At 47.6% G+C, this 14,789-nt stretch overlaps 1 protein-coding gene across 13 annotated transcripts in view; it reads right to left on the bottom strand.

Moving 5' to 3' along the window:
- The window catches only part of CADPS (calcium dependent secretion activator), a 216,362-nt gene extending 206,850 nt beyond the window's left edge, over window positions 1-9,512 (bottom strand). For 12 of the 13 annotated variants that reach the window (XM_071550331.1, XM_071550332.1, XM_071550337.1 and 9 more), the window contains exon 1: window positions 8,975-9,511. In XM_071550331.1, coding sequence (XP_071406432.1) covers window positions 8,975-9,364 — 390 coding nt within the window. In that variant the 5' untranslated portion in view covers window positions 9,365-9,511. Of the gene's footprint in view, window positions 1-8,974 lie in introns of all 13 variants that reach the window. The other variant, XM_071550343.1, reaches the window with a different exon arrangement.
- Window positions 9,513-14,789: the final 5,277 nt, after the last annotated feature.

The raw sequence follows: 14,789 nt of genomic DNA, 5'->3' as shown, positions 1-14,789 counted from the left end.
ATTGCTCCCAAATAATCCAGTATTTTCTGTGTCCAAGACATAACTCCTGAATGCCCCTTCCTTCCCAACTCCCTGTCATCAGACAGAGACACACAAAAGGAGCTTCAAGTGGCACACAGGTTCCATCTGGTTGGCTACTTATGGAAGAACTCCCTTTGACAGCCACTTGCACCAGCCACATGCCAAGACTGGCCAGAGCAAACCCAGACACACCTTTCCAAAGTGTCTTTGTAGTATTTAGGTTTATTTGGCCAGCTGGCTAGACAGGGTTCCCCCAGTTCTCTCCTTGGGATAAGAGTTTGTTTCCAAGCAAAGCACCAGCTGGAAATGAGGTGGGAGGTGCCTTGTTGTTGAGCTAACATTGCATCTCACTCTAGTGAGCACAGTGCTGTATTTAGAAGCATCAGTTTATTTTCCCTCTGACAGACAAATATCAAATCCCAGTCCCTTTATCTCACCAGGGTGCCACCAGCCAGGCAGCTTGTCCCCTCCTGTCCCAGCTGGAGTCTGTATGTCAGCTGTGACACCTGGGCTCCAAAACAACACTCGTGTGCACACACACTTGCATCCCTGCCAACAAAGGGAAAGTGCTGCCCTTCTCTGTGGGGCTCCAAGAAAAGCAAGGGGCTGTTTCTCTGTGACATGGAGGTGAGGAAGAACTGTGGGCTGTGGCCACACATTGGGGTGCTTGAGACGGTAAAATCCTGAACCCAACACACAGCCTTCTGTACCTCAGGGCAATGTCAACTGAGCATTATCTGGCCTGGTAACAAATTCCCTAAGAAAGGGAGAAGCACTTCCTACAATAGTCGGCATACCCTGCACACCTCATGGACTGCAAACACACACAACTAGGATACATCAATGGTTGCTACAAACTTACAGAATCTGCAAACTCCCAATGCCATGCTCTCCAGCTCGGTGGGTTCTCGAGATCAAATTGAAATCCTAGAGCAGACACTGCTGATGCTCTTCACAAGTCAACGTGTGAGACGGTTTCAACAAGACATTGCTTAACAAATAGCTGCTTTTATCAGTACTTCCTCATGGTGTGAACCTGGAAAAAAGCCTTTCATCTCTACTGCTTTCCTCCCCTGTACCAAGACAGGCAACTGAGAGCCAAACCTCCCCGTTCAGAACCACATCTATGCACACCACAATGCTACAGCTGCTCTGGATACCGGGCTACTTTCTGTTGCAGAAGTGCATGAGGCAACAAATAACATCCAAACCAAGTACTTCTTTTCCACTGCCAAAAACTTAATTGAATTTCTTTCCCCCCAAGATTCTTCCTCTGGCTGAAGACAAACAGTGAGTGATGGATTTGCAGGGACAGCATCACTCTGCTCAATGCTCATACAGGATCAGATCCAGTTCATATGGAGTGCTCATCCTAAATCAAGTGTAGATCTAAATCCCACCCCAAAAGGGAGCAGGAGGTGGTGCAAGGGGGTCTACAGACAAAGTTAGACTTGAAGACCATCATTTTAGGAAGTCCAAGAGCACTATGTTTTTGGGTGAATGTCACCCTAATTTAGCACATGAGATCACAAAAGGCCATTGCTGGACCATCAGTGGGCAGCCCTGTTGGCCTGAGTATTTGTACAAAAGCCCTGTGGCATCAGACCAAAGTTCTGCCAAAGTCAGTGGGGTTCCTTTGATATATGCACATTGCATCTCTAATCTTCAAAGATAAAACAGTGCAGCACTATCATTAAAAAACCCACCCTCTTGGCTAGAAAAGCATGATTGAATACAGATTTCATGAAGTTTCTTCATCAAATATTAACATTTGGGTACAGGCAGACACCCAAAAGGGTCAGTCACTCTATACCTGACACTAATAAAAGTCCAAGCTTCCAACCTTACTGTGAAGTAGACAGACAGGTTTTGAACTATGACAACTACAAACACAGCATTGCTTCTCTCAAGCTGAATAAATATTTGCATGACATTTTGACTCAGGCGTTTAAATTCTAGAAAATGTCTGACTTTAACATCCTGAATCACAGACAAACAATACCAAATATTATCACTTAAAAGCACCTTTTCAAACAACAGTTTCAAAAGGTTAACATCAAACACTCAGCAACTGTTCTTATGTCTGGTTTTAAGAATGAAGCCCACTCAGCTGAGAGGAAAGCCCAGCTGAAGCATCCCAAATATGCTGTAACCACAAATAACTTCTTCCTAAGCAAGTGCCAGGTTAGGATGCTCTGTCTGCACTTTTGTCAGTTCCTACAAGGTAATGACACGGGGGAACTCCCCAGGAACCTGCCATCTCTTGCATCTTCCTTCTCCCACCCTCATGAGGACACAGCTGGACCCTGCTGCTGGGCCTCAGGGACCACCCGATGACCAGGATGATCCAGTTCTCATCCACTAGGAGCTGGTGCTTCCACCCGCATGAGGAGAAGTCAGGGTGAGAAGACAACTCTGCTTGTCCTGCCATGCCTGCACCACACTCTAAAACAGCTGGAGACCAAGGCAGCACCTTCCCTTGGACCTTGCCTTGCTCTATTTCCAGGAAGAGAAAACCTTTGATGGGTCAACCCACCAAATCCCACCTCTGGGGAGTCACTCATTCTCCTGGGTGACAAATGGAGAAGAGCTGCTCACCACCAGGGAATGTCCCCTTGTCTGCTGTTTTAAAGGAACTGTATTGTTTTAATTAGTCCTATTTTTCAAAGACACACTAAAATATATGTGATTCCTAGAGATTACTCTGTGGGTGAAACCCTTGTGCTGCTGAAGCCTCTACTTGGATTCACATCGACACCATCCAAGCAACAGCTTTATTGATCATACCATATTGATTAGTCTTAACATACTGATCAGATTTACCTAATTAAGTAGAAATAGGATCTTTACCTTGTACCACCCTGGACTAAAGCAGTGGCAGTAGCTCTAAAGGGTTTGTATACACACATTGCTCCTAGAAGAGTTGTGATGGCTGGGTTCCTACTGCCAAATCACACTAAAAGTAAATACTTCTCCAGCTGACAAAGAATTGCATAGGGAAATCACTTGCTGACCAATTCCCACTTAGGTGGGCAGAGAACAAGTGACTCACCACTTAGCAGAAGGAATTACAAGTTGTGCAAAAGGCAAAGTGCTTCAGGGAGAGTGTCTAGACTACATAGAACAAGGCCATAAATAATACCTTTTGGAAATGATAGGCTTTAGCAGGAGTTAGAGCTGCACGATCTGATAAGTCTTCCCCACTCTTAGTTCACAACATCCCTGGCCCAAGAGGTGCCACCCACAATAATTGAAATGTCAGGCTATGGATCACGAACTGCAAAGTTTCACAACAGCCAAAGACCAAGCTCACAGCCTATTTAATTACCTGATTCACAATCCAATAAGCTGCAAGTATATAAATAGCCAAAGTATGACAAATATTTAATATCTCATAGAATTAAATTAAGATAAGGCACTGGAAAAAGAAATGGTAAGTGTTTAAACTGAAAATAACCATTTTCTGCAGAATACAGATGATTGAGCACAATAATCACATTCTGCACTCCACACCCCTATGGAGCACAGCATCTCAGATGTGTCAGACCTTCCTTCCCACAGTGAAGCTCTGTCTGCACTTTGGGCTTGGCACAGAGCTGACCTAGGGACAGCCCCAGCTGAGAGCTCAGCCACACACAGAGCTTTCATTTGATAGTGACAGTGGCCTGTGTCCACACTGAGTCACCTAAGTGGCAAAGTCATCCCCTAACTACTCTTCCAGGTTTTTATAAGAATAGTACTAATAATTATCTTGCAAGTTTTGCTGCAACAGAGCTGTGCATAAGGCCCAGCTCACACTTGAGAGCTGCCTGGACCTTGCACCTCCTTCTTAAACAGCACTAGAGAGCAACTAAGGAACAAACAGAAAACAAGCAGAGCGTGATCTTTACCTCTCCTCCCCTGCAGAGCTGCGAAAAACACACCTCAAAGCATTTCTTAGTGGCCAACAGAGCAGAATCTGATCATAAAATCAAGTTCCTCCAACAGAAAGCTGCTAAAACACATTCCATCACCATCTGAGTCAGAAATTTGATACTTTAAGGTGTAACCAATTTAACAGTTTCTGACCACTCACACCTGTTCTGCATTAAGCACTGTGCTTAAATCGATCACCATTCAGCAAAGCACAAGCTTAAGCGCTTTGCTGAATTTGACTGAGAATTTTGCTAAAGCACCTGACGTCATCTCACAGGCTTACACAGGGACCCAAATCACAAGCCACTTCTCCCAGGAGTAGCTCTGGTAATCTGCAACTAAGCTGGAACTTTTTTCATCCCACGTTTATCCCACTGGGAATTGATTCTCTCTCTTCCCTGTCTGCTCCCTTGTTCTGCAAGGAGGGAGGAAAACAGGCAATGGCAACCATGACTGCAGTGATGTCTGACCTCTAATGTGCTTTCCACATTTTATCTCCTAACAAGTTCTTCCTGCTGCCCCTTTCCCAACAAGTGTTTTTATGGGGCTGGTGATATTCTGGACACTCTTTCCATTTATGCTATTTTGAATGAGCAAACATCTGTTCCTGGGTTGTGCTGTGCTTTGGAAGTATTTAGCAAGAGGTACAATCTCTATCCAAGGATGCTTGGTCTGCATCACTACAGACACACATCTTGTCCAACATCCCCAAGCTGCCGGCTGAGCTCTCCTCCCAAAGGCTTCAGACATTTGGGATCAAGTGGGAAGAGACACCAAGCACGGCTGGTTGTCTCAACTCTACTTCCAACAAGTCAGCATGAGCTAGAGAAAAGACTAAATACATCCTGGGCAAGCAATTACCAAGCTAAGTGCCATCTGCGGTAATAAAACAAGTTGTTCTGAGAGCAACAGAGCTGGCAAAGCCACTTTCCTCCTGAGCTGCATTACCAGGCTGGAGCCTTCCGTGTCCAGCAATATTGTAAAGCTCTGACAGAAGCTTTTCCTCCGCATTCAGTAGGTCTCTTGCTCAGATTCCCCACTGCCCACACACTGCTACCTTCCTCCCACCTGGGCTAGGAGATAAAAAAGGATCTCCTTATTCTCACCAAGCTTTTCAGGGACAAGTGTCTTGCAGACCACTATCTGCCTGTCAAATGTATCTGGAATTCAGCAGTGGCTTAAAAAAGGAACCTAAGTAAGACAGCACAGAAAGGTATCTAATAAGCCTTTTTTCTTTTTCCTTGGGAAACAGTGCTAGTGAAATGTAAATAAAAGAACTTACAGGTAGACATCACAGATGTGTAGTCACTCAACTGAAGCCTTACCACATAAACATTAAGAAATAACTAAAGCAGAGGTGTAGAATTGAACACGCTGATCTAGAAAACAACTTTTACTCTGTTGCTGAAATTTCTGAGGTGTCAGAATTAGAAAAATACCAGCTCTGAGTGGCATCTGCTTCAATTTATCTGGAAATCCAAAACAAAGTTTGTTGCTGGCATAAACAAGCAATGCTGTCATGCCCACGTGCAGTACATACGCCATCCATTCACAGTTTTCCACTGTTCTCTTCACTCTCATATACATTATAATTTATCAAATGGCATGTAATTACCTTCCTGTTGCAATGCTACCTTAACTACACACTTCCCCTTATTCCAAGGTGTTCATGAGTGCTGCAGAACACCAGGCTGCATTTTCCCGCTCCCGAGCACTGCACACAGGCGTGCGGCCACATAAGCAGTACCCGCGGTGCTGGTGTGTTGTACACCACGATAACATGTGCCCCCTGGGGCTCTGGGTACCAGCCATCTCTGAGACAGCAGCACTGCAGGATCAAGAAGGGAGGATTATACACCTCAGGAGAGGCACCACAGGATCTTCAGCCAGGCAAGAACTTCAGTGCTGCGACCGCAACAAAATCAATAGCTTTCTTATCTGAGAAAATTGCAAAGAAGAAGCTGAAGCTACAGAAACAGGGAGCTCTGGGAGCCTGGCAGGGGCTGCCTCCAACACAACAGTCTCAGCTGTGGTCCTCCCATGGGTATGGGCTGGCTCTTACCAGGTAACCCAGGCAGCAAACTGCTCTGCAGGGCAACAGCCTCGCTGCCTCGCCTCCAAAACCACAGTCACCTGTCTGAGCTGTGCTCCAGAGTGGCAGCACCTCCTGTGCTACAGGGGAGAGTCAGGTGAAGCCAGACCTCATCCTCTTCCTTCCAGCACTGGGAAGGACCTACTGAGCATTGCTGGGGATGGGTCACCAGCCCTCACCACTACATAGATCTGCCCAAACACCTCTGTGGTGGCTGCTTGGCACCTTCCTGATGTGGGTGTGGGGTCTGAGCAGCCTGGTGTGAAGCCTGGCTGGTCTCCTTGCCTTGTCAGAGCCCCAGTAGGGCTCCCAGACATCCTGCCCGTGGGCAGCGACTCCAGCAAGCATATCTGCAGGGTCAGGCCTTGCATCTCCAGGGTGCCCACTTGAGCAGTGGATCAAGTGGCTCCCTCCACAGCCTCTTTGTCCAGCACCATCGGGAGAAAGGGAGTACAGTCCTGTACAACAGTCTGGGGACTGGGAGTGTTTTCCTCCCCATTTCTCCCAGGATGAAACACATCCTGGCAAACAGCAGGCTGTGAGGGTGGAGAGATAAATGGCACACGGAAAAGGAAGTAGTTTATCCCTCCTCTGCTGATGAGCAAACTGAGACAGCAGCTCCCATTAGAGTGGGACCAAGACCCAGTTTTCTCCCACCTTTTCCCTAAGGAGCAACATGCATTTGCATCACTCTGATGAGTCTTGAGCATCTCATATTTCCATTGTTACTAAAAGCCTAACCAATACACTACTACCAAAGCTCGGTGCTCAAGAGAGAAGGAGTCCCACACATTCAACCTCTGGCCGCTCTCCAGCCAGAGAAGTAAGGATCGTCTTTCCCAGAGGGATGTGTAAGGAAAGCAGAGGAGCACACAAAGTCTAGCAACAAACTCCAGGTTTTTGTAATCCTTTAAATGACTTCAACAGAAGTCTTACCTAAGGAAAAAGGGCAAGGATTTATTCCCAGCATGACAACTGGATATAAAGATCTACAGAAGACAAAAAACCAGAATGAATTCACCTTTAAAAGGGTGAATTCAATTTGTCACATGTTGTCATGATAAATTTTTCCCAATTCCATCTCATTGCTAAGTTTGAGGGGAGACGGTCAGCCCTCAAGACACACCTATATTAGTTATCTGTAGAAATAAGCCAGACACGTTTCCCTACATTCTTCATTTTACAGAGGATGGATTATTTCCTCCCAAGATCCTGTGTAACTTCCCTATGCCCTTGAGTATTGCTGCCAGTTTTATCATTTTTGTCATTACTCCTCATTTTTTTTTGTTTCACTTGCACTTTATTCACCCCCTTTTCTCTTTCCCTCCTCTCTTTCTGTCCCTTCATAATGCACTATTTTGATTTCAGGGACTATGAACTGTTCTTCTTCCCAGCCACTCTTCTCTGGACCACAAGATGCTGCCTGCTCCTTTAGATACACTACTTGTCAATTTCGGTTCGCTTTCATGTGAGAAACAGTTGCAGGGTTTGTTTGTTTGTTTATATTTCTGCAAAACTAACAATTACTTATATTTCACAGTTTTTTTCTAACACAAAGAAGTTGCACAGGAAACAAAAGCCAAGACAACTTTGGAAATTCACAGTCTATTGGAAAGGGTTGTAGGAAAAAAAAATAAATAAAAGCATCTCCAAACCCAGCTATAATTTCAGCAATGCCCTTTGCTCAGCAAACAAAAGAAGCCTTCCAGCAACACCAGATTGTCCTATATTGCCTTTAAACTACATGATACAGTACAGATACACTTTCCTACCTCCGTATGTTGCAATGACTAATAATAGTCCTGTGGTGTAGCAGAACTGAATGTCGTTTGCATCAATACATCCAGGAGTCTGCCTGAATTGTAAAGGTCATTTGTGAACACAGAACAGTATCAAGGCTAAAACTGCAGTCTAAGAAACTCAGCTGAAAATGGTGAAAAAAAACCTAATCCAGTTGTTCCAGAGAGCTACATTTCTACATCTCTGGCTGCCACTGGGAAAAAAGTTGGCTGCATTTGACTGAAAGACGTCCGTGTTCACATCCCAGATAAACTTAAACTTCTGCCCTGGCCCATGAGCTGGTGCCTTAGAGGAGAAACAAGCTCCAAGACTGCTTCCTAGGATAGGGAGCCCAGGTGAAGTGTTGCTGCCCAGTCTCTGCCTGGAGCAGCACACACAACCCTGCCACGGTGACGCACTTGGGGAGGAAGAGTCAGGATTGTGGCAGAGACTTCATCACAAACCTCTGCTGCCCCATTTTGCCAAGAAGCTGGTGTCAGGGAGCTCATTGCACATGAACACTTGCACGAAGTTGAAATGAGACTCGGCAACTCCCCAAGCCGGTGCCGGCACTCCCAGTTAAGCAAACTTTGCAGTAAGCACGGAGTTGTGGAGTCCCTTTGCAGGAGGCAACGGCACATGCCTGGCGTTTTCCAGCAACATAACCCATTTCTCTCCTTTCGACAACCTTTAGATGGCCAACATCCCAAACTTCCCGAATCCAAATGTTGCGTAACTGGGACCAATGACATGTCACACTGTGCTGGCTCCGTGCGGGGGACCACGTCGGGGAGCAGCACTGAGGGTGGCAGAGGGTCAGGGTGCTGCCCGGAGCCCCGGGACAGCGCTGCTGCCACCAACCCCACCACAAGGGCCAAGGTGCCCCTGCCGGGAGTGCCCTTGGGGTGCCCGGGCCGCTGCAGGCCTGGGGAGCAGCGGGAGAGGCAGGGAGCGGGCAGGGATGCAGGCAGGGGTATCTAGGGGAGCGGGCAGGGCAGTGAGTAAGCTGCGGGCAGGCAAGCAGGGACCAGGCAGGGGGTGGGTGGGTGGCAGGTGTAGGAGCGCAGGGGCAGGCAGGGCACAGCCAGGGGTGGGTGATGGGGACGGGGCACCCAGCCTGGCCCGGAGGGCAGGGCAGGGCAGGGCAGGGCAGGGCAAGGCCGTTACCTTCTGCTGCCGGCGGGCCATGTCGGTGGGCTGCTTGGCGTTGAAGGGGTAGGCGATGCAGCGCATGACGAAGACGTAGAGCTGCAGCTTCTTTTTCCTCTCCTCCTCCTCCCGCTGCAGCCGCTCCAGCTCATCCTTCTCCTTCTCGCTGGCCACCGAGGGGCTGGGGCTGGCGGGCCGCGCCGCGCCGCTGCCGCGCCCTCCGGGCTGCAGCCCCCCGGCGCTCCCACCGCCTCCGGCACCGCCGCCGCCGCCGCCGCCGCCGCCGCCCGGGCCCTCTCCGGGGCGGCTGGGCGAGAGCCGCGCCGCGGCGGGCGCCAGCGGCTCCTTGCCGCTCTCTTCCTCCACCAGCTCCTCCGACTCCTCCTCGCTGGACGACGGGTCCAACATCGCGGCGGCGGCTGCGCTCGGCCGGGGCCGGGCGGGCTCTGGGATGCGCTGGCTCCGCTCGGCTCTGCCCGTGCCCGTTCCCGGCTCCGGCTCCGGCTCCGGCTCCGCGCGCGCCCCCGCGCCGCCCCGCCCCGTGCGCGCGGGCGCTGACCGCGGTGCTGCACGCGCGGGCCGAGGGGAGCGAGCGCCGGGCGGCCCCCGCGCATGCCCAGTGCGGCCGCGCCGCCGACATGGCGAGAGCGGAGCGTCCGTACAGCCCCGCACGGGAACCGCGCTGTGGTCACTGTTCGCACAGACACCGCTGTGTCCTCAGTATCTCCACAGACAGCACTGTGTCCTCGATGGCCCCACAGACAGCTCTGACCCTCAGTGTCCTCACAGACAGCACTGTATCCTCAGTGTCCCCACAGACACCGCTGTGTCCTCAGTGTCCCCACGGAGACACTCCTCTGTCCTTAGTGTCCCCAGAGACACCACTGAGGCTCAGTGTCGCCACAGACAGCACCGTTCTTTAATGTTCCCACAGCCACATACAGACATCCCTCTGTCCTCAGTGTCCCCACAGCCACACACAGACATCACTGTGTCCTCGGTGTCCCCACAGACTCTGCTGTCCCTCAGTGTCCCCACAGTCATTGTTGTCCCTCAGTGTCCCCACAGACATTGCTGTCCCTCAATGTCCCCACAGTCATTGTTGTCCCTCAGTGTCCCCACAGACTCTGCTGTTCCTCAATGTCCCCACAGACATTGTTGTCCCTCAGTGTCCCCACAGTCCCACACGCACATCACTGTGTCCTCGGTATTCCCCACAGCCACATACAGCACTATGTCCTCGGTGTCCCCACAGTCACCTGAGCCACACACGTCCTGCACACCTGAGCCTCTCAGCACTTGCTTTCCACCAAGCAGCTCTTCTTGCACTTTAACACAGCTGAAACTCCTAATCCAAAAGCAATACTGCTGATAAATATTTCACCAAGCCACTAATCATTACACATGTAATGATATCGTGGCGTTCTGCTTTGCAGATTACCTGGAGCGAGATGAGGAGTTCAGCAGCTGCTCTTAGGGATGAATCAGTGAAGGCATCGCGTGTGCTCAGTGGTTTAATTTTTGGTGATTTTCACATCTGAATGAGGCTTCATTTGTGCATACTTGTGTGTTTGTGGTGGGTGGATGTTTTCAAGGTTTGTTTTTTTCTACTCAATTAGTGGTGCTTCCTTTGGAAATGTCAAAATACCTGTCACCTGTTAATTCATGTTAATAAATGTTTGGGGAGAATAAGTAAACATTGACTCCTGGTTATGGGACTGTGAGAATAGCTCGGGGGAGAGGAGACAGTCACTTCTTCAGACAACTTGTTCCAGCATTTTCACATCAGCGGGGCTTTCTCAGCTCTTTGCCTACTTTAATTAAAAGCTCAGTGTAGCAAATGAGTCTCGAAAAACTTCAGGGCCCTGCATTTCTGAAAGCCATAAGAAGGGGCTGAAAAACTGGTGTAGAGAGGGGAAAATGGCCTTCTCTGTTTCCATTAGCCATATCTGCTGGAGCTGTGCCATCCTGCACACACCACGGTGTGTGTCCTGCCAGCAACATGGGCAGTCCTGGGGATGCTGAACTTTCTGTGTGGAAGAGCAAAATTTTCAAGTTCCTGCAAACAAAGTTTTCCATGTGCTTCGCGTTGGCAATCCTGTTTGACAAGGCTGTATTGTCTCCCCAGACCAAGAAATAGAAGTGCCATGATATCATTTCTGTGGGGCAAATAACCCTCCTCACCCAAGGTGTGTAGTTGTAGCTCCAGTCCCTTGCCATGGGGACAGATCATACAGCACCTGCTTGTTCCATTTTGCCTGGCACTTGTCTCCTAAGATGGTTAATACAAAGATAACTACCACAAGTGTGATGGAACATCTCAAAGTTCTCTTCCTTAGCAAAGCACTCTCACCTTTTTAGTTGTATTTTTTTATTTTTAATTAATGCTATTTTTATTTTATACATAGGAAAACTCATTGTCCTGAGTCTAGTTGTGCCAACTGTGAAGGGCAGAAAAAAACTGAGTCAATTTCATCAGTGGCTATAATGATGTTATCTATAGGTATAATGATATTATCTATAGGTGATCACACAACAGACGAGACAAAGGTCTTTGGGAGATTCAAGAAAAAATTGCCATTTATTATTTTGGAGAATGGAAAAAATTCTTTCTGTGACATGAGGCTGCAGATGCTCTCCCTCACAGTTGAGAAGGCAGATGTTCAAATGCTGCAGCTCTCTGTCTTCCCTCTCCCAGACAACACAGTAACAAAACTTTCTAAGATGAACAGTGGAAAATTGGACCATTTTTTATGAGAGGTTTTCTTTCTGTGGTGATTGCTCTGAGCTGTTTAGGTAACTGCAGAAGTGGATTTGCTGGAGAAAAATCAATTGGGGATGATAGAAGTAACTTTGCTTCTCCACAGACAGCGTGTACCTATTGATAGAGACAGACTGACTTTTCTGACAGATTGTCAGAAAAGATTCCTTAAATTAATTGATGCAAAATAAATACATACAACCACCAAAAAAACCACATGATCTTCTTTGGGAACTTTCAGAATTCTATTTGTCCTTTAGTGGGTGAGGTTTGGCTCACTGGAGAGCTTTGAACTAGGTTATATTTGAAAGGGTCTGGACTGGATATCCAGGTATGGGTTAGTCAAGGTTCATGTGGAAGCGCTGCTGGTCCGGAGAAGCAGGGACACATTGTTGTCAGTGTGATCAGCACTTTCTTTTCTTAATTCACACAGCCATGTTTTCACAGTGGTTACATCTGAATATCTAGTTAAAACATTCATGCTTTTGGCCAAGTAAATGAAAGAATAAGGTAGAAAAGTCTTAGGCTTCTTGATTTCTGTTTCCAAATGCCATATCTGTCCAGAGAGATGTATCCAGATCCCTCTCAGACATCTCTCACTTACAGCTGTTTGCATCTTATTGGAAAGCAGCCTGAACAGGATCATGCAGGAAGGGAAGCAGCACTAGTGAGGGATCATGAAAATTATGTGTGCCTAACTTCCAGTGATAATATTTCATGGTGGGTAATTGTGTAATTACCCTTCCAGAGTGGGTAAATGCAGACAAATAAGAACATTAGCTAAGTAATTTTTGATGTTATATTGGTGTATATTCCTGTTTGCTCAGGATATTAAAACAAAGGCTCTTTGAGTTTAAAGGATGCCTAATGTTGGGTAGTTAGTTATCAGGATGCAACATAGCTGCAAAATCCATGGTCATTTCTAGTTTATCAGTTTGGAACAGGCTCCAGGAGGTTTTAAAAATCTGCCCCTACATATTTGTTCCCATCATCGTGAACTAATTGCATCCCCTGAAACACTTTCCAGAATAATTACTAAATGAGATCCAAAGTACCTGCGTTGCCACCTCTCTTGCGGATTCTAGTAAGAGTCAATACACACCGTGTGGAAATTGTGGAAATACTCCACCTCCGTGCCTGCTCCTGTTTACACAACAAACAAGGGGCGGCAAACACACACACACCTCCCTGCAGAGGGCGAAACACTTCTCACCTCGACTGGCTGGAGTCACTGCAGCTGCGTAAAGGAGATCCCAGGTGGTCTCTGGTATTGGAAGCAGAGTCGGCTGAAGAATAGTAAAAGTGTTTTGCGAAATGTTTCAAATTTGTTTCCATTTTGCGCAGTGTCAGAGGGAAGAACTTCCCGATATTAGAAAAAATTACTGCTGTTGCATTTGTGTCCCTCTCCATTTATTCCCATTAGAGAGGGAAAATCAGTGTAGATAATGATTTGTGGAAATGACTGTAAAGAAAAGCAGAGCTGAAGCAGAGGCTCTGGTTTTGGGGAGTGCCTGTGTATGCGGCACGGGGTGCTGTGCACTGCCTGTGCAGGCAGGCGGGCAGCACCCAAGGCTTGGAAAAAAATCCTCAGAAAGAGTAAACTCCGCTTAAAGCAACCATTTGGGAGAACTTAACTGAATATCTCCCTCAGGGAGGCTCATATTTGCATGAAAAACAAACAAACTCTCCCTCTTTTTTATGAACCCTGGTTAAAGACCTAAAACAGAATATTTATGAAAGCTGGAAGCAATTAGCGCCTTTGTAAAATCTGTGTGTATCGATGGCAGTCACAGGGGTCGGGCTAGAAGAGGCAGGAGAGTAAGGCACATCTCTTGCGCTGTTTAGCTTCCCCTGAGATCCCCTGTGGCTGTGGGAAATGACAGATTTATAGAATCGTTAAGGCTGAAAATACCAGCCATTAACCCAAACCATCATGTTCACCACTAATCATGTCCACAAGGGCCACATCCACATACCTTTTGAACACTTCCAGGGACAGTGACTCCACTGCTTCCCTGGGCAGCCTGGTCCAACGCCTGACCACCCTTTCAGTGAAGAAATTCTCCCTATTATCCCCTCCAGACTTCTCTGGCGGAACCTGAGACCATTTGCAAATATCTTACATTGAGCTTGAGATCTGGAAGCAAAGTGAGTGCAGAGGCTGCTGGTGCTGGAGCACTCGCTGCTTTTCCCAATTCTACTGCACACACTAGCCCCTATTCCTACCTCAGATGGTGCTGTTTCAATGACCCTGAGATGATTTGCTTTGTACCTGCAGTATGCTGGGGGCAGATCTGAAAACACTGGAGAGGTGTGGAAAGATCTCAGCTAGGATTGATGCTCGCTTTGAGACCAACTGCAGATCAGCTCCTGATTTCAGGTGATGTAGAGGTGAGCATGGTGTTACCTGGTGCCAGTCACCCAGAAATCACACTGCTGTCTGCTGATCTTGGTGTGTACAGGAGTCCAACATCTGTGATCATTTGTTCTGCTGGGTGTTACCTACCACAAACCTGGCCCTTTGGCAGTATGCTGTGAAAATGGGAAATAAGTGTTTCCTCAGCTGTATCTCTCATTTTGGAAAAGCAGTTTTGCATTACAAGTCTCTTATTTTGTACAGTATCAGGTGACAGTGGAAGTGAAAAAAAGAGGAAAATAAGAGGCAAATAATCTCCTTAAAATGTCTTACAGTTCATAAAGATGAGAAATTTCAGCAGCAACTGAAAGAGGAAGCAGAGAAGTTGCTGAGGGCTAGTCTGGCTTAGTCTGTGCAAGAGGTAGTGCCAAGTAAATGATACCTTTTCCTGAGGACTTACTGACATGTCCTTGGGCACATGCTGTGAGGGGCCGGACAGTTTGCATCTTGCAGCAGAGCAGATTAAAGAACTGGATAACAGGAGTGTGTAAGTGGGCAGATTTGAGCAACACATCCTTTGATTCAAGCATGAATAGAGTCCGGCTGCAGAGTGACACTGGAAAACACTACAACTTGGTAATAACACTCATTTACAGAGTGGAAACAGAAATCCTGGTGTGTCCTCTGCTCCATTTGTTTCCTCATTTCCTAAAATA

Source organism: Pithys albifrons, chromosome 3 (assembly GCF_047495875.1).
Source record: "Pithys albifrons albifrons isolate INPA30051 chromosome 3, PitAlb_v1, whole genome shotgun sequence".
NCBI classification, from domain to species: Eukaryota; Metazoa; Chordata; class Aves; order Passeriformes; family Thamnophilidae; genus Pithys; species Pithys albifrons.
Note: the sequence above shows the minus strand (reverse complement) of the source record. Positions and strands in the feature narration are given on the sequence as shown.